This window comes from Diaphorina citri, unplaced genomic scaffold (genome assembly GCF_000475195.1).
Source record: "Diaphorina citri unplaced genomic scaffold, Diaci psyllid genome assembly version 1.1 scaffold3133, whole genome shotgun sequence".
In the NCBI taxonomy this organism is placed as follows: domain Eukaryota; kingdom Metazoa; phylum Arthropoda; class Insecta; order Hemiptera; family Psyllidae; genus Diaphorina; species Diaphorina citri.
In genome coordinates, this window is record NW_007380544.1 from 4,445 (window position 1) to 21,926 (window position 17,482).

Genomic DNA, 17,482 nt, shown 5'->3' on the forward strand with positions numbered 1-17,482 from the left:
TATGAAATAGACGAAACTCCGAGTCGGGATAAATGACCAACTCGTAATAAATAACCTAAGTTAAATTGTCTCTGTGGTGAGATCGGCCGTGAAAAAATTGATGTCTCCTATTCAAGTGGCGTGAAAACCCTCAAATAGTCTAAATCTCACCTCTCACGCCATTGGCTTTGCCAAGATCTCGACAGGCCATAATGACTCTGGCACCCCTGGAACCTGTTCAATAGTTGATCCAATGACCTGGTCAATAGTTGATCCAATGACCTGTTCAATAGTTGATCCAATGACCTGTTCAATAGTTGATCCAATGACCTGTTCAATAGTTGATCCAATGACCTGTTCAATAGTTGATCCAATGACCTGGTCAATAGTTGATCCAATGACCTGTTCAATAGTTGATCCAAGGCCCTGTTCGATAGTTGATCCAATGACCTGTTCAATAGTTGATCCAAGGCCCTGTTCAATAGTTGATCCAAGGCCAATGCTCAATAGTTGATCCAATGACCTGTTCAATAGTTGATCCAAGGCCAATGCTCAATAGTTGATCCAAGGCCCTGTTCAATAGTTGATCTCCGACTTGGTCAATTTCACCAGGTCAAGGCCCTGGAAAACGAAGAAGAAGAGGAGATGAAGGACGAAGAAATAAAGGAAGAAGTAGAAAAAAAAAGAACAAAAATGTGAAAGAAAGATTCAATGAAGAGATGAAGGAAAAAGAATCTCCTCAAAGAAGAAGAGGAGAAGGAGCAGTAAGGAGATGAAGAAGAGGAGGAGAGGAGAAGGAGTAGTAAGGAGATGAAGAAGAAGAGGAGGAAGAAGAACAGGAGGAATATGAAGTACCCACAAGAGGAAAAATCAGGAGGAAGAGAGCAGAACAGAAATGAAAGGAAGAAGAAAAAGAAAAAGAAGAAGAAGAAGAAGAAACACCACACACGAATCTGAGGAAGACATGTTTCTCCAGTTTGGTGTCTTGTCAATTTTATGTTCACGTCCACGAGATTTTTTTTTTTTTTTGATAAAATGTGATAGAATTTTTCCTGACTACTTTTTTTGCCTACAGGGTGGCTTGGTACCTTGAAAGCGCTAGGTCACGGGTCGGATTCTCGCCCGGAGCGAAAATATGCTATGTGCTAAAACAGATTAGGATCTTTCTTGGAACGGTGCAGTTGTTAACGCGTTGGACTTTGGATCTGGAGGTTGGTGGTTCGAGTCTAAGTCAAGTCATAAAATTTATCTAGGTGTAATAATCGGGGTCTTTTTGCCTACAGGGTGGCTTGGTACCTTGAAAGCGCTAGGTCACGGGTTCGATTCTCGCCCGGAGCGAAAATATGCTATATGCTAAAACAGATTAGGATCTTTCTTGGAACGGTGCGGTTGTTAACGCGTTGGACTTTGGATCTGGAGGTTGGTGGTTCGAGTCTAAGTCAAGTCATAAAATTTATCTAGGTGTAATAATCGGGGAACGATATTTTTGACAAGCGTTTAAATATGCTTAAAAACACGATTAAAAATTCCTTTTCCTTCTTGGAACTGACTTTCTCCTAATCCTGTTCTTTTCTCTTCGATTTCGGGACGATAAAACCTTTAGCACAGTTCCCTCTATCAAACCTCTTAAAAAAATGTCATTCTTGAAATTTTTATGAATGCCTGACAACTTTTTGATTATGCAATGTGCAAGACATAAAATGATAAATGGGGGAAACAAGGTTTAAATATGCTTAACACAATTAAAAATTCCTTTTCCTTCTAGGAACTGGCTTTCTCCTAGTCCTGTTCTCTTCTCTTCGATTTCGGGACGATAAAACCTTTAGCACAGTTCCCTCTATCAAACCTCTTAAAAAATGTCATTCTTGAAATTTTTATGAATGCCTGACAACTTTTTGATTATGCAATGTGCAAGACATAAAATGATAAATGGGGGAAATGGCACCCTATACTTTATAGGTATTTTGCCATCGAAAAATGTCAACGCTCTGTTTTATTTCTTGTCGCAACACTTTGGTTTATATCGAATCCCCACCCTCTTGAGTTCCCTCCAGGCGCTCCATTCCAACACCCATCCCTTTCTTTAGCCCCCTTCCCCTAAAATAAATAAATACAGTCACGTGCAAAAATTTCGGAATAAAGTGACTGTGGAACTTTTTTAATATCGACAATAGGTATTTCCATTGAAAATAGTGCCGAAAAACGCACATGCCAGTATAGTTAGCTTAGAGGGTAGCGCATTTGCCTTGTAAGCGCTAGGTCGCGGGTTCGATCCCCGCCCGGGGTGAACTTTATCCTAAACAGATAAGGTTCGTTCTTGGAACGGCTGCCTTTCTCCTATGCAGTCTTCCTTATCCCTTCGAATTCGGGACGATAAGACCTTAGCAGTTAATACAGTCCCATCTATCAAATCACTAAAAAAAAAAAAAAATGTTTTTAAAACATTTAGAACAGGCTGGCATAGTGAAGGGATAAAAAATATTGGAAATAATTTATGTACAAACTGTCCCAAATTTCAGTCCACAAGTGTATGTTATGTTTACTCTTCGAAAATAAATTCTCTGTGGGGGCATCCCTTTCTTCAGCCTCCTCCCCCTAAGTATTTTACTCTTCAAATATTGGGTATGATTGGGAACTTGAGGTTTCCAAATTTGTTCCCCCCCCCAAGTCCAAAAGTTCCCAAATCCAAAAGTTCGTGAACTTTGGATTTCATCTCTTGAAAGCAAACCACGATGTCGAGGAATTGTTGGTGTAGGTGTTGCTATTTTGGTAAAGGTAGGTAGGTTTCGCTGTAGCATGGATTTGAGTTGGTGTAGTAGAAAAGAGGGGAAAACATACCCAAAATTAAAGTACCTACATAAATATAAAATAAACTTTATTAGGTGCTTCAATGATTAACACCACTTTTTAAAAAAATCTAAATAACAGTCTGAACACTCTAAAAAAAAAAAAAAAAAAAAAAAAAAAAAAAAAAAATGTCCCCCCCACAAAAAAAGAGAAAATTCTGAGTTTTTTGTCGATCAAATATAAATGGAAACTTGTTTAAAAAAAAAATATATAATAATAATTAATAATAATAATATATAATAATAAAATAATAATGATAATTAGTTTGCTTTGAACGAAGTGTGTCTACCTTATAAACTGCCTAAACTCTAGGTCACGGGGTTCGATTCGGTCCGTGACGGACTTTATCCTCCTACTTCAAACGACAAGGTTCGTTCTCGGAAACGGCTGGCTTCTCCTATTCAAACGCTCCTTCTCTCTCTTTGCTTCCGGACCATAAAACCCTCTCTTTAAACCTCTTTAAAAGGGGAAAAAAGATAGTGATATCCCCCAAAAAAACACTTTGGGCTTTTGAAAATTGAAGGCCAAGATTTTTTTTTTTTTTTTTTTTTTTTTTGTAGTAAACCTCTAAAATCTCAGCTTTCAGGAAACAAGACCATGTTTTCCCCGATAGTTGATCCAATGACCTGGTTGCAATAGTCTGATACAATGAACCTGTTCAATAGTTGATCCAATGACCTGTTCCAAATAGTTGATCCAATGACCCTGTTTCAATAGTTGGATCCAATGACCTGTTCAATAGTTGATCCAATGGACCTGGTCAATTAGTTGATCCAAACTCTTAGGCCTAGCGGTTCGATAGTTGGCATCCGATGACGCACTGTATTCTATAGTTCATACGACAATGTGTCGAACTTTGATAGTGGTGGTCTATGCCTATCCTCCTTTAGTGTGGTATTACGCCGACCTTACCTCTATTAATCATCTTTTAAGGGGATTAAATAGATGATATCCCACAAATTGATGCACGTTTTTTATATTTTTTTTTCTTTATGTTATAACCTACTAAATTGTCAAGCTTCAGGTACAGACCTATGTTTCCAGGTTCAATAGTAGCATCAAGGCATATGCTCATTTGATTGATCCTATGACCTTTCAATAGTTGATCAATGACCTGTTCAAATAGTTGATCCAATGACATGTTCAATATTGATCCAAGGCCACTGTTCAATAGTTGATCCAATGACCTGTTCAATAGTTGATCCAATGACCTGTTCAATAGTTGATCCAATGACATGTTCAATAGTCGATCCAAGGCCAATGCTCAATAGTTGATCCAATGACCTGTTCAATAGTTGATCCAATGACCTGTTCAATAGTTGATCCAATGACATGTTCAATAGTTGATCCAAGGCCAATGCTCAATAGTTGATCCAAGGCCAATGCTCAATAGTTGATCCAATGACCTGTTCAAAAATTGATCCAATGACCTGTTCAATAGTTGATCCAATGACATGTTCAATAGTCGATCCAAGGCCAATGCTCAATAGTTGATCCAAGGCCCTGTTCAATAGTTGATCTCCGACTTGGTCAATTTCACCAGGTCTACACTCTTGCGCCACAACTGTTCTGCCAGGCGCATATCTTGCGCTTCGGGCGCGATGCAGCGCGACTCGTGGCAATCTTGGAAATATTTGCCGCTCACCCCGTCCAAGTCCGGATCACAGGCGGCGTAAATTTGCGCTTGCGCACCTGAGCAGAGAAAGAGAGAAATGGAGGTAAGAGAATTTACTAATAACCTCTAAAGGCCCAGTGCCCAAATGTTGGACATATTTGTAAAAAGATCTCGACTGAATACAGGGTGTGTCCAAAAATAAACGATAGGTACATTCAAATATCTTGAAAGCAAATAAAGATAGAAAATTCGTGTTTTCGCTGATTGTCCTAGCTTTTTGGGGGACATTTAGTGGTGACCTCTGAAATTTTAACGGGTGTGCCCTTCAAGGTCATTTTAAGGTCAACTTTGATTTTTTAAATAGAACCCTATATTTTTGAGGTCAGGAATGAAATCTGCATTAAAAAGTAAGTTCATTATGTCTAAAAAAAATTTTGGTCCGACTTGAATCTTCCGAGATACACATAAGTGTTTACATGTGTATATGACTAGCTCAAGATCGGAATGAATGGAGGAGAAGAACCAAACTGCTGCGGCCAACCAATCGCCAGATTGTAACCTATTTATAAATATCTATCTATGTACGGAATTATCTACACTAACCTCTCTCTTAGGTTACAATCTGGCGATTGGTTGGCCACAGCAGTTTATACTTTTGAAATATGCCTATCAATCAACTAAATTACCTTGTTCTGGAGTTTTACAGAAGTTCTTGACAATCACCATGATAATAGCATACATCCAAGGTGAAGATCTCTGTAATGGTGTAGGCACCACAATAAATTGGAAATTAGCTTAAATAATATAAAATTTATCAATACCTCTCTCTCATTATCTTGTCAAAATCATTTGGTATCCTTTGTCCGTGAGGCAACCTGCTGTTAAGCAGGAAGGTGGCTGTTGAGCATTTGTCTCTCGGAAGAAAGTCTCTTTGCTATTTTTTCGAGTTAGAAAGTGTACCTACACTACCTACCTTTGAGTCAACTTTTGATTTGACCTTTTGGATAGATCTACTCGTATGTATGTACCTATATCTATTTAAAATATACCCGTGTGGCTGACATGTGTAGTAAATAGTATAGGTAGGTACCTTTGTAGACGAACAATAGGTAAATATGAACAGAACCTACTTATGAGTCAATTATTGACCTTATTGTTAGAACTGCACCAGCTCCGAGCCAGGCCTGCCACACATTATAAGCGTTGTAGCCCAAGTTTTTGTAGCGCGGAGTCGCGTGATGGCGCCTGACAATCCAAAACTATAAAAATGATACACACCTCTCACACTGTAGTGGCGCAAGTTAGGTCTTCTAAAGTGTAAGAGTCTCTCACTGTGAGGTCTGTAAGTCTGTATCATTTTCATAAGCTAGCCTGATCACTAACAGGCGGACCTGATCAGGTCTACCTGTGTAAACCTGTGATTTTAGATACCACTACAGAGAGTAGTCTAGGAGGGTTAAACCATTCGACCACGACCAATGCTCGCAAAAAAGTGGCAATGTGTCGCTTGTATTATGCTGACGCGTTGTAGAACAGTGTAGACACCATTCACTCACCAATTCCGTCGACTAGTTTGGACAGGTAAGTAGTCATCAGAATATTACACAGCTTGGCGTTACCATACACGGTCCAATCATTATAAGTGCTCAAACAATCCACATACACCTAAATTCTGACATGCATGTATTATCGTCACCCCTGCATTTAATCACCTTAGATTTAGAGGCAACCAGCCCTAAAGGTTTATATATTAGGATCTTGTCTTGAATAACCTTGTATTTGTATTATTTGTAATATTGTTGGTGTAAAAATAAATTCCCCTGAGGAAGTACTTTGCAGTCCCAGGGAAAATCTAAAAAAAAAGCCCTAAAGTTTGGATTAAGCTTCTACGAATCTACTTACCAGTGCCATCGAGAAGTTCAGACAGGTAAGTAGTCATCAGAATATTGCACAGCTTGGCGCTGGCCATAGGATTGGACTTTTAGGCGTCATGGCTCATGGCATTACTCCGCGCTACGCCTCGAATGTGTGACGTACCTTATGAGTCAACATGATCTACTGACTCAAATTACTATTTATACATATGCATGTGAGTGAGACTCAAATTACTATGAGTCAACTACAGATAGGTATACCTACTTAGTATGTTAATACTCACAGTTCAGGTAGACGTCTCACAGGTCAAAGGTCAGTGGATCGAGACTACGTGTACGTGAGACTAGGCATAATTTTTACTTACTTTATTCAATGTGTGACGGGCTTTATGAGTCAACATGAATTACTGATTCAAATTTCTATTCATACATATGTATAAATATGATTCAGACTCAAATTACTATTCATACATATGCATGTGAGTTAGACTCAAATTACTATGAGTCAACTACAGATAAGTACCTACTTAGTATGCTAATACTCGCAGTTCAGGTAGACGTCTCACAGGTCAAAGGTCAGTGGATCGAGACTACGTGTACGTGAGACTAGGCATAATTTTTACTTACTTTATTCGTCAGAGTAGGGACTACTTACTATTAGGTAGGTAATAGGTATGATTTTTGTTTTCCTTACAAAGTTTTCCCTTTTTTAACAACATTGGACAAAGTTATTTCGAACTTTCAGCTCGAAGATCATTATTATTTTCGTGACGAATCTCAAGTAGTACCTATTGGTTCGTATAGGTATACTTGTAAAACTTACTTTCTTTCAGGCTTAAAATCAGAAGAAACAAAAATTCAAAATCAGACACAATCAACGTCAATTTTACAAGGGGGAAAAAAATATAAAACAAAATTAAGTACCTACCACAAAACTTCGATTTATCGAAGAATATAACTCAAGGAAGCTGCAAAAAAAAAAAAAAAAAAAAAAAAAAAAAAAAAAAAAAAAAAAAAAAAAAATTAGTATTGGTTCGTATGGGTATACTTGTAAAACTTACTTTCTTTCAGGCTTAAAATCAGAAGAAACCAAGATTCAAAATCAGACACAATCAACGTCAATTTCACAAGGGGGAAAATATATAAAACAAAATTAAGTACCTACCACAAAACTTCGATCTATCGAAAAATATAACTCAAGGAAAGCTACAAAAAAAAAAAAAAAAAAAAAAAAAAAAAAAAAACAAAAAAAAAATTTTTTCCGATTCCAAAATTTACTCAAAAAAAAAAAAAAAAAAAAAAAAAACTCAACACAGAATTTTTCTCGATTCCTAAATTGATCTCAAATGGTTTCAACAATTTGATCTAGTACGAAAAGTTGTCGGAATTTAGCTATAGTTAAACTAATTTATCAGGAATTCAACTAATTAATCCACAACTAGGACTGATCCGTCACTCATAGCACAAAGTGGAGAACTGATGGGGACTGCCCAGTCTGGTATGCCCTATGGGAAAAATGTAGCTATACTATATTGAATATTCATGAAATGAAAATTTTTCATTTGCGATCCCCTACACAATTACACATGCGAGCAAAATATTATGTAACAGCAGTGACAGCAGTTAAATCTGCTGATCTTGCTGATCGATCTCTAAGCAGAGACTCGGTCAGCACGGCAGTCTTTTCCCTACCATTGCATGGTGCATTTGGTGTTTCTCGAGTATTTTATTAATTATTAATTGTTTCTTTTATTATTTCTTTTTTTATTTACAATAATAATTATAATTTTTGGTGAAATAAATTTTGTGTTGTTTTTTAAAAACCCAGCTACGATCTCCGTAGTGGTTATCTGGTCTACTCCCTGTTTAAAGTCCCCCAGCCAGACTAAGCTGGTCTATTCCCTGTTTAAAGTCCCCCCAGCCAGACTAATCTGGTCTACTCCCTGTTTAAAGTTCCCCAGCCAGACTAAGCTGGTGTACTCCCTGTTTAAAGTCCCCCAGCCAGACTAAGCTGGTCTATTCCCTGTTTAAAGTCCCCCCAGCCAGACTAATCTGGTCTACTCCCTGTTTAAAGTCCCCCCAGCCAGACTAATCTGGTCTACTCCCTGTTTAAAGTCCCCCAGCCAGACTAAGCTGGTCTATTCCCTGTTTAAATTCACCCAGCTAGAAGCCATGCGATGTCGTACGACTAGAAAATAATTCTGTCCAGCTTTATCCCGTCTTACCGTACTCCGTACACTAGAAATCGCAACTAGGCCGCGGGGCGGATTTTATCCTGATGGGATAATGTTCGTTCTCGGAACGGCTGGGTTTCTCCTATCCTGTCTTCCTTCTCTCTTCGATTTTGGGACGATAAGACCAAAGCAGTTACAGTTCCCTCTGTCAAACCTCTTAAAAAAAAAAAAAAAAAAAAAAAAAAAAAAAACCCCTCAAAAAAAAAAAAAAAATAAAAAAAAAAAAAAAAAAAAAAAAAAACACTTCTTACAACCGATCAGCCCACAACGCACGACGGACAGGGAAAAATCGCACACAAATACTCAAATATGTCTCCTTCAAAATAAACGATAAAAAAATCACCATAACGATTTTTCCGGACAAAGTAAAAAAAAAAAAAACATACGTTTGTGTGTTCATTAAATCAAACGTGAAAAATATGAGAAATATTACTTGAAAAATAGGAAAGAAGAAACTAGAGAGTTAAGAATATTATTTTTGTACGAAAAAAATAAGAAAAAAATAATACAATAATGAAGTAAAAATAAAGACAACAGATGCAAGAGAGGGGAACATTAACAGAAGACTCGAAATAGATTGTCTTTATTCTTGAGTTTTTTTTTTCGTAAAGAAGTTGTGGCGAGAATATTACCTACTTATAATAATACAGGGTGTCCCTAAACATGTGTCCACACTATGCGAAAATATATCTCTGACATAAATCCGAGGGTTACAAACCATCACACCCGGCTTGAGACTGTACAAATCGCACATCAGCATTAACTTTGAAGCCAGTTTTATGCGTTTTAATGAGAAAATTCGTTTACTAGTGATTTGGGCACTATTAAGAAGTCAAAAGCAAAAATGATACTGAATCATGATATTAATTACCTACATTATGGTAATTTTTACTTTCTATTTTAAATTTACTACGAATGTAGATCAAAATGCATCTTTTTAGAGATCAAGGGACACCGTGTATGTATTGTATACTTATGTTTAATACCATAACGTATTATAGGCAATAAAGACAATTTTAATATAACCAAAAGAAACATAGTATAACGAATAACCAAAATAAACATACATAATGTAACGAAGAGTCTCATGTTATTTAAGACGAAGTGGTCGAGTGATTGGCAGTAGGTTAGGTGGAAGAGAAAGCCTTTCATAATTATGAACAATGGATTCTTATATTAAAATACCCAGTTCCTTAACTTAGGAGTTTATTCGTAGCAGTTTATTATTTTCAACTACATACCTACCAGTACCAACCTCAGTAGTGTAGTAGTTGCGCGGTGGACTCCGGATCTGGAGGTTGGTGGTTCAAGTCCAAGTCAAGTCATGAAATTTTAGCGTAGTCTATTAATTGGGGAACGACATTTGTGACAAGCATTTCTCTCTCTCTCCTCCTCTCCCCCCTCTCTCTCTCTCTCTCTCTCTCTCTCTCTCTCTCTCTCTCTCTCTCTCTCTCTCTCTCTCTCTCCCCCGAAAAAAAGAGACATTTTACTTTACCTATGTTGCGCCTGCTGTACTCGCGAACAAATGGGTATGCAATAACAAGACATTTGAGAAAATGGAAAAGTTCTCACAGAAATCCAACAGAGCGCTGCACTGTTACGTTTGAGAAATAATTTTTACCATTGCTAGCGGCGATAGCACGTTTAAGACTAATGTTCCCAATGGTTAATGGTTCACTGAAGTTAAGCAAAGTCGTGGGTGGTTGGTATCCAAATAGGTATCCCACGAGAGACAATCGCCTGCTGCTGTTTTTTCCCAGAACCATCCGGACTGGGTGAGATTAATATGAGGACTTGAGGAGGTGGAACAGTACAATTCGTCTCAAATTACCCTAGTGAATCTTTTTTATAGCAGCAGCGCGCAGACTGATCATAAACTTCCAACACTTCAGACATTTCCGACAATTTTTTTTTATTTTGCTTCCTATGTTAAGTAATGGTAGTCCGCACACCTATCCGTATCAGACATTTCCAACACTTCCGACATACTACCATTACCTAATGGCCATAGGATTGGACTTTTAGGCGTCATGGCTCATGGCATTACTCCGCGCTACGCATCCAACGTGTGACGGGCTTTATGAGTCAACATGAACTACTGATTCAAATTACTATTCATACATATGTATAAATATGATTCAGACTCAAATTACTATTCATACATATTGTTGTATATGTACATACATGTATATACATACACATACATACATGTATATGAGTTAGACTCAAATTACTATGAGTCAACTACAGATAGGTACCTACTTAGTATGCTAATACTCACAGTTCAGGTAGACGTCTCACAGGTCAAAGGTCAGTGGATCGAGACTACGTGTACGTTGGACTAGGCATAATTTTTACTTACTTTATTCGTCAGAGTAGGGACTACTTACTATTAGGTAGGTAATAGGTAAGATTTTTGTTTTCCTTACAAAGTTTTCCCTTTTTTAACGACATTGGACAAAGTTATTTCGAACTTTCAGCTCGACGATTATTATTATTTTCGTGACGAATCTCAAGTAGTATTGGTTCGTATGGGTATAGGGTAAGTGTACCATTTATTCGCCCACCTAAAAAACGTACCATTTATTGGCCCACCTGCCAACATTTATTTTTCTAATTTTTGTTTTTATCACTACAATTTTTGAATAGCACTGGTTCGCTAGCAGTTTTTAAGCCCATTCTTTTGATGAAAGTTCGTCCAGTTCAGACTTATGTGGCGTATGGTACAGGTGGGCCAATAAATGGTACGTTTTTTAGGTGGGCGAATAAAGGTACACTTACCCTACTTGTAAAACTTACTTTCTTTCAGGAGTTTCAGGCTTAAAATCAGAAGAAACAAAAATTCAAAATCAGACACAATCAACGTCAATTTCACAAGGGGGGAAAAAATATAAAACAAAATTAAGTACCTACCACAAAACTTCGATTTATCGAAGAATATAAATCAAGGAAGCTGCAAAAAAAAAAAAAAAAAAAAAAAAAAAAAAAAAAAAATTCTCGATTCCTGGCCCTGTTCAATAATAGTTGATCCAAGGCCAATGCTCAATAGTTGATCCAAGGCCCTGTTCAATAGTTGATCCAAGGCCCATGCTCAATAGTTGATCCAAAGGCCAATGCTCAATAGTTGATCTCCGATTTGGTCAATTTCACCAGGTCTACACTCTTGCGCCACAACTGTTCTGCCAGCCGCATATCTTGCGCTTCGGGCGCGATGCAGCGCGACTCGCGGCAATCTTGGAAATATTTGCCGCTCACCCCGTCCAAGTCCGGATCACAGGCGGCGTAAATTTGCGCTTGCGCACCTTAGCAGAGAAAGAGAGAAATGGAGGTAAGAGAATTTACTAATAACCTCTAAAGGTCCAGTGCCCAAATGTTGGACATATTTGTAAAAAGATCTCGACTGAATACAGGGTGTGTCCAAAAATAAACGATACATTCAAATATCTTGAAAGCAAATAAAGATAGAAAATTCGTGTTTTCGCTGATTGTCCTAACTTTTTGGGGGACATTTAGTGGTGACCTCTGAAATTTTAACGGGTGTGCCCTTCAAGGTCATTTTAAGGTCGACTTTGATTTTTTTAATAGAACCCTATATTTTTGAAGTTAGGAATGAAATCTGCATTAAAAAGTAAGTTCACCATGTCTAAAAACTTTTTTGGTCTGACTTGAATCTTCTGAGATACACATAAGTGTTTACATGTGTACATGACTAGCTCAAGATCGGAATGAATGGAGGAGAAGAACCAAACTGCTGTGGCCAACCAATTGCCAGATTGTAACCTATTTATAAATATCTATCTATGTACGGAATTATCTACACTAACCTCTCTCTTAGGTTACAATCTGGCGATTGGTAAGTGCCCAAATGTTGGACAACTTTGTAAAAAGATCTCGACTGAATACAGGGTGTGTCCAAAAATAAACGATACATTCAAATATCTTGAAAGCAAACAAAGATAGAAAATTCGTGTTTTCGCTGGTTGTCCTAACTTTTTGGGGGACATTTAGTGGTGACCTCGGAAATTTTAACGGGTGTGCCCTTCAAGGTCATTTTAAGGTCAACTTTGATTTTTAAATAGAACCCTATATTTTTGAGATCAGGAATGAAATCTGCATTAAAAAGTAAGTTCATTATGTCTAAAAACTTTTTGAGTCCGACTTGAATCTTCCGAGATACACATAAGTGTTTACATGTGTATATGACTAGCTCAAGATCGGAATGAATGGAGGAGAAGAACCATCTAGTGGAAAACTGCAAGTCGGGCGGCAGGTAGGTATCTTTGCAAACGTTTCATTCAAAAAGTGAATTCAGAAAAAATCAAAGTTTTTTTTAGGTTTGATTGCCGTAACTGCTAAGGTCTTACTGTTCCAAAAGTGGAGAGAGAAGAGAGAATTGAGACAGGATTGGAGAAAGCCAGCCGTTCCGAGAATGAACCTTGTCCCTTTGGAATAAAATCCGCCCCGGGCGGGAATCGAGGAAACTTTAAATTTCACATTGGTCCAAAACGTGATGGCCAACCAATCGCCAGATTGTAACCTATTTATAAATATCTATCTATGTACGGAATTATCTACACTAACCTCTCTTAGGTTACAATCTGGCGATTGGTTGGCCACAGCAGTTTATGCTTTTGAAATATGCCTATCAATTAACTAAATTACCTTGTTCTGGAGTTTTACAGAAGTTCTTGACAATCACCATGATAATAGCATACATCCAAGGTGAAGATCTCTGTAATGCACAGCAGTTTATACTTTTGAAATATGCCTATCAATTAACTAAACTACCTTGTTCTGGAGTTTTACAGAAGTTCTTGACAATCACCATGATAATAGCATACATCCAAGGTGAAGATCTCTGTAATCTATCGAAAGCATGGGTGGCAACTATCCCCGGGTGTACACTGTTAGCTGTCACTCCTGGAATCAGAGAAAAGTCTTGATTATTTTTAAACTAAAGCGCGTCCCAATAAGAACGCAAGATTGGGTTGTTGAATAAAGCATGGGTTTCCTATGGCTAACAGATTCTTACATGGTTTGCGAAGTAAACATTCTGAAATTATGTATGGAACAATACATCAAGCGAAAACCTCCACAACTTTGATGGCACAGTCGTATTCTTTTGACAAAATTTTCGATGACAAATTTGAGGACCTCAGGCTGGATGTCGTCGATGATAAAGCGATCAATTTCACCTTTCAATGCTTCAGTGCTTGTGGGTTTGTTGAGGTAAACCCAGTGGCGTAGCGTGGTCTAAATTCAAGTGTAGGGCGTGTAGGGCTCATGCACAGGTCTACCAAGTCCCATAACAGTACATGCCATGCCATTAATATTTATGGGCATTAGAGTGAACTTTTGAGTTGTATGGCCGCCATACATACACGCTACGCCACTGCGGCGTCCCAATAAGAACGCAAGATTGGGTTGATGAATAAAGCATGGGTTTCCCATGGCAAACAGATTCTTACATGGTTTGAGAAGTAAACATTCTGAAATTATGTGTGGAACAATACATCAAGCAAAAACCTCCACAACTTTGATGGCACAGTCGTACTCTTTTGACAAAATTTTCGATGACAAATTTGAGGACCTCAGACTGGATGTCGTCGATGATATAGCGATCAATTTCACCTTTCAATGCTTCAGTGCTTGTGGGTTTGTTGATGTAAACCTGTGATTTTAGATACCACTACAGAGAGTAGTCTAGTAGGGTTAAACCATTCGACCACGACCAACGCTCGCAAAAAAGTGGCAATGTGTCGCTTGTATTATGCTGACGCGTTGTAGAACAGTGTAGACACCATTCACTCACCAGTTCCATCGACTAGTGCAGACAGGTAAGTAGTCATCAGAATATTACACAGCTTGGCGTTAGATTACACGGATTAACCGGTCCAATCATTGTAGTGCTCAAACAATCGACATACACCTAAATTCTGACATGCATGTATTATCGTCACCCCTGCATTTAATCACCTTAGATTTAGAGGCAACCAGCCCTAAAGGTTGGATTAAGCTTCTACGAATCTACTTACCAGTGCTATCGAGAAGTTCAGACAGGTAAGTAGTCATCAGAATATTACACAGCTTTGCGTTAGCATACACGGTCCAATCATTAAAGTTCCGTTCACACTGTAGATCGTTCAGGTCAAGTTTGTGATAGCGGTGCGCCACTGAGGATACGTTTACAATACGAGATGGGGCAGAGTCACGGATTCTACCTGATAAATCATAAAAAGATTCAGAGGTTATTTAGTTGGAAATGAGTAGGTTTTCCGTGCTTTTCCATGGAAAATTGATCATAACTCGAGATTGGTTTAGAATTTTGCAAAATCCTCTCTTTTTGCACATTTAGAACGTAGGTAGGTACATAGGTGTTCTAAGGAAAGATGAGAATTGGTTAAAGTACGTGTTGGGTGTCTATGTAAAATACCTGATAAACAGATAAGATTCGTTCTCGGAACGGCTGGCATTCTCCAATCCTATTATTCTTCTCTCTTCGAATTGGGACGACAAGACCTCAGTATTTACAGGTCCTCCTATCAAACATCCGAAAAAAGGAAACAAAAAAGTGATATCCCCCAAAAAGACCACTTTCGCTTTGAAAATTGTACGCCAAGAATTTTTTCATAGCAACCTCCGAGATCTGCCTGTTTATATAATGATAGCTTAAACATAGGCGGCGATAGGGGGGGGCTTGGGGGGCTTAAGCCCCCCCCAAAGTTATCAGGGCCTCTTACACTAAGTAAAATTGGATTTCAGAATAATAATCCAAAACACCATTTTTTACTTTCCTTATCCTATAGGAAGGAAAGTAATGTAATCGGGTCAAATTTTCGATGGTCAGTTTTTGATGCCAAAACACGTTTTGAGGTCCCTAGAGCCTAAATCCAAAGTTTCAGCCATTGGTCCGTGTGTGTATCTGTGTGTCTGTCTGTAAACAAAATATCTCGAGAACGGTAAGAGCTAGCGACTTGAAATTTGGTTTGTAGCTGTCAAATGTGAGAATGCGACACGAAACTTTTGGTTAAGACCGATGCAACGCTTGGCGGCATTTTACCGCTTTTTGGCGGTTTTCGGTGTAATTTAACAATAACACGAAACTTTTGGTTAAGATCAGTGCATTGGTTAGCGGAATTTTACCGGTTTTTGGCGGTTTTCGGTCTAGTTTAACAATATCTCGGGAACGGTATGAGCTAGAGACTTGAAATTTGAACTTTTTTTTTTATAGAGGGAGCTATAACTGCTAAAGTCTTATCGTCCCGAAATCGAGGAGAGAAGGAAGACAGGATAGGAGAAAGCCAGTCTTTCCGACGACGAACCCTATCCGTTCAGGATAAAATCCGCCCCGGGCGGAAATCGAACCCGCGGCCTAGCGCTTACAAGGCAGACGCGCTACCAACCAAGCTAACCAGGCTGGCTAGGCTGACTAAAATGAACCGTACTTACTTTTCCGTGACCAGGGCCAAGACGACCATCAGTCTGGTCAATACTGCCTCTCCTACTGAGTCTGTCCTGTGCTGCATCCGTCCATGTCTCCGGGTCCAACCCCATCTCTGTTACATCTTCCTTGATGTTGTTCATCCATAGGGAACTAGGTAATAGAAAGTAAAATTAATTTAATAGGTAGGTAGAAACCGTAGAATAGAAAGTTAGACGACAATAAGTCTAAAGGATGATAGGTATGTCCTATGTTTTCACTTGACAAAAATATGAAACTTATTTATTAATAAAAGTATTGTGAAATACAGTTAAAAACAGATAAGGAGTTTACATGTTTCACCATCTCCTGACGGCATCCGTCCTGACAATAAGTCTGCTCAATACTGCCTCTCCAACTGAGTCTGTCCTGTGCTGCATCCGTCCATGTCTCCGGATCAAACCCCATCTCTGTTACAACTTCCTTGATGTTGTTCATCCATAGGGAACTAGGTAATAGAAAGTAAAATTAATTTAATAGGTAGGTAGAAACCGTAGAATAGAAAGTTTCTCATTTTCTAATTATCTTCTCCTTCTCTTTATCTTCTCTTCTCCTCCTCCTCCTTCTCCTTCCTTTCTTAATAAGTTCATCTTGTCCCGGTTCCTATCTCTTCTTTTTTTTATTTACAACAGATTTCTTTGAACTTTTGACGTTTTTGAAATAACCTCGCTCCGAATAAAGTTCCTCTTCTTCTTCTTCTTCTTCTTCTTCTTCTCCTTCTTCTTCTCCTCCTGTCCTTAACAGCCGACAACAATCAGGAGGACCTGTGTTTTTCCTTTCAAGCATGGTACACCCTTTGTAACCTCCAGCTAGCCAGGCTGGTTAGAGTGTGGCTGATCTGAAAGGCTCCCACGAAGGATAAGATATTTTGCTTCGCCAGCGACGAAGTTATTGTATTTCTGTGTACATCCCCCCCTCCAGTCCTCCTACAATAGTAACATCGTGTGTCAAGGTCATGACATAGAAAATAAGATAGGAGAAGGAGTTAGGAGAAGGAAGAGAGGGGAAGATAGTGGAGGAGAGGTTAAGCTAGGGAGAGCAGGAAAGTAGGGGAAATAGGAGAGCGGAGGGGAAGAGAGGAGAGGTAGGAGAGGGGAGGGAAAGATATTGTAGGAGAGGTTATCTAGGGGGAGTGGGAATGTAGGGGAGAAGAAAATAGGAGAGTGGAAGAGAGAGAGAGAGAGGGGAGGATAGTGTAGGAGAAATAGGAAGAGAGGTTAGGCTAGGGGAAGTGGGAAAGTAGGGGAGAAAGGAGAGGGGAGGGGAAGATAGTGTAGGAGAAGAGGTTAAGTTAGGGGGGAGCGGAGATGTAGGGGAAATAAAAGAGGGGAGGGAGGATAGTGTAGGAGAAATAGGAAGAGAGGTTAGGCTAGGGGAAGTGGGAAAGTAGGGGAGAAAGGAGAGGGGTAGAGAGAGGGGAGGATAGTGTAGGAGAAATAGGAAGAGAGGTTAG

The 17,482-nt window shown here is 38.8% G+C and overlaps 2 protein-coding genes across 2 annotated transcripts; both read right to left on the bottom strand.

Moving 5' to 3' along the window:
* Nucleotides 1-4,048: 4,048 nt before the first annotated feature.
* On the bottom strand, nt 4,049-16,133 carry LOC103520027 (retinol dehydrogenase 14-like). The gene is made up of 6 exons (XM_026831299.1): nt 16,010-16,133; nt 14,585-14,770; nt 13,406-13,469; nt 13,212-13,279; nt 11,574-11,851; nt 4,049-4,219 (listed from the first exon to the last, which is right to left on the bottom strand). The coding sequence occupies exons 1-5, from the start codon at nt 16,131-16,133 to the stop codon at nt 11,667-11,669; spliced, it is 627 nt and encodes a 208-aa protein (XP_026687100.1). The 3' UTR covers nt 4,049-4,219; nt 11,574-11,666.
* Nucleotides 4,326-5,198, bottom strand: LOC103520025 (retinol dehydrogenase 14-like). Its single transcript, XM_008485116.3, has 2 exons — nt 5,128-5,198; nt 4,326-4,518 (listed from the first exon to the last, which is right to left on the bottom strand). The coding sequence occupies exons 1-2, from the start codon at nt 5,180-5,182 to the stop codon at nt 4,334-4,336; spliced, it is 240 nt and encodes a 79-aa protein (XP_008483338.1). The 5' UTR covers nt 5,183-5,198; the 3' UTR covers nt 4,326-4,333.
* Nucleotides 16,134-17,482: the final 1,349 nt, after the last annotated feature.

What these genes read in the sequence shown, in the direction of transcription:
- LOC103520025 (XM_008485116.3), bottom strand. Translation starts at nt 5,182, where the DNA reads ATGTATGCTATTATCATGGTGATTGTCAAGAACTTCTGTAAAACTCCA. An exon ending in CTGTAAAACTCCAGAACAAG is followed by an intron (nt 4,519 to 5,127) that starts GTAATTTAGTTG and finishes TTCTCTGCTCAG; the next exon opens with GTGCGCAAGCGCAAATTTAC.
- LOC103520027 (XM_026831299.1), bottom strand. Translation starts at nt 16,133, where the DNA reads ATGAACAACATCAAGGAAGATGTAACAGAGATGGGGTTGGACCCGGAG. An exon ending in TGATGGTCGTCTTGGCCCTG is followed by an intron (nt 14,771 to 16,009) that starts GTCACGGAAAAG and finishes ATGATTTATCAG; the next exon opens with GTAGAATCCGTGACTCTGCC. An exon ending in CTGTAAAACTCCAGAACAAG is followed by an intron (nt 11,852 to 13,211) that starts GTAATTTAGTTA and finishes TTCTCTGCTAAG; the next exon opens with GTGCGCAAGCGCAAATTTAC.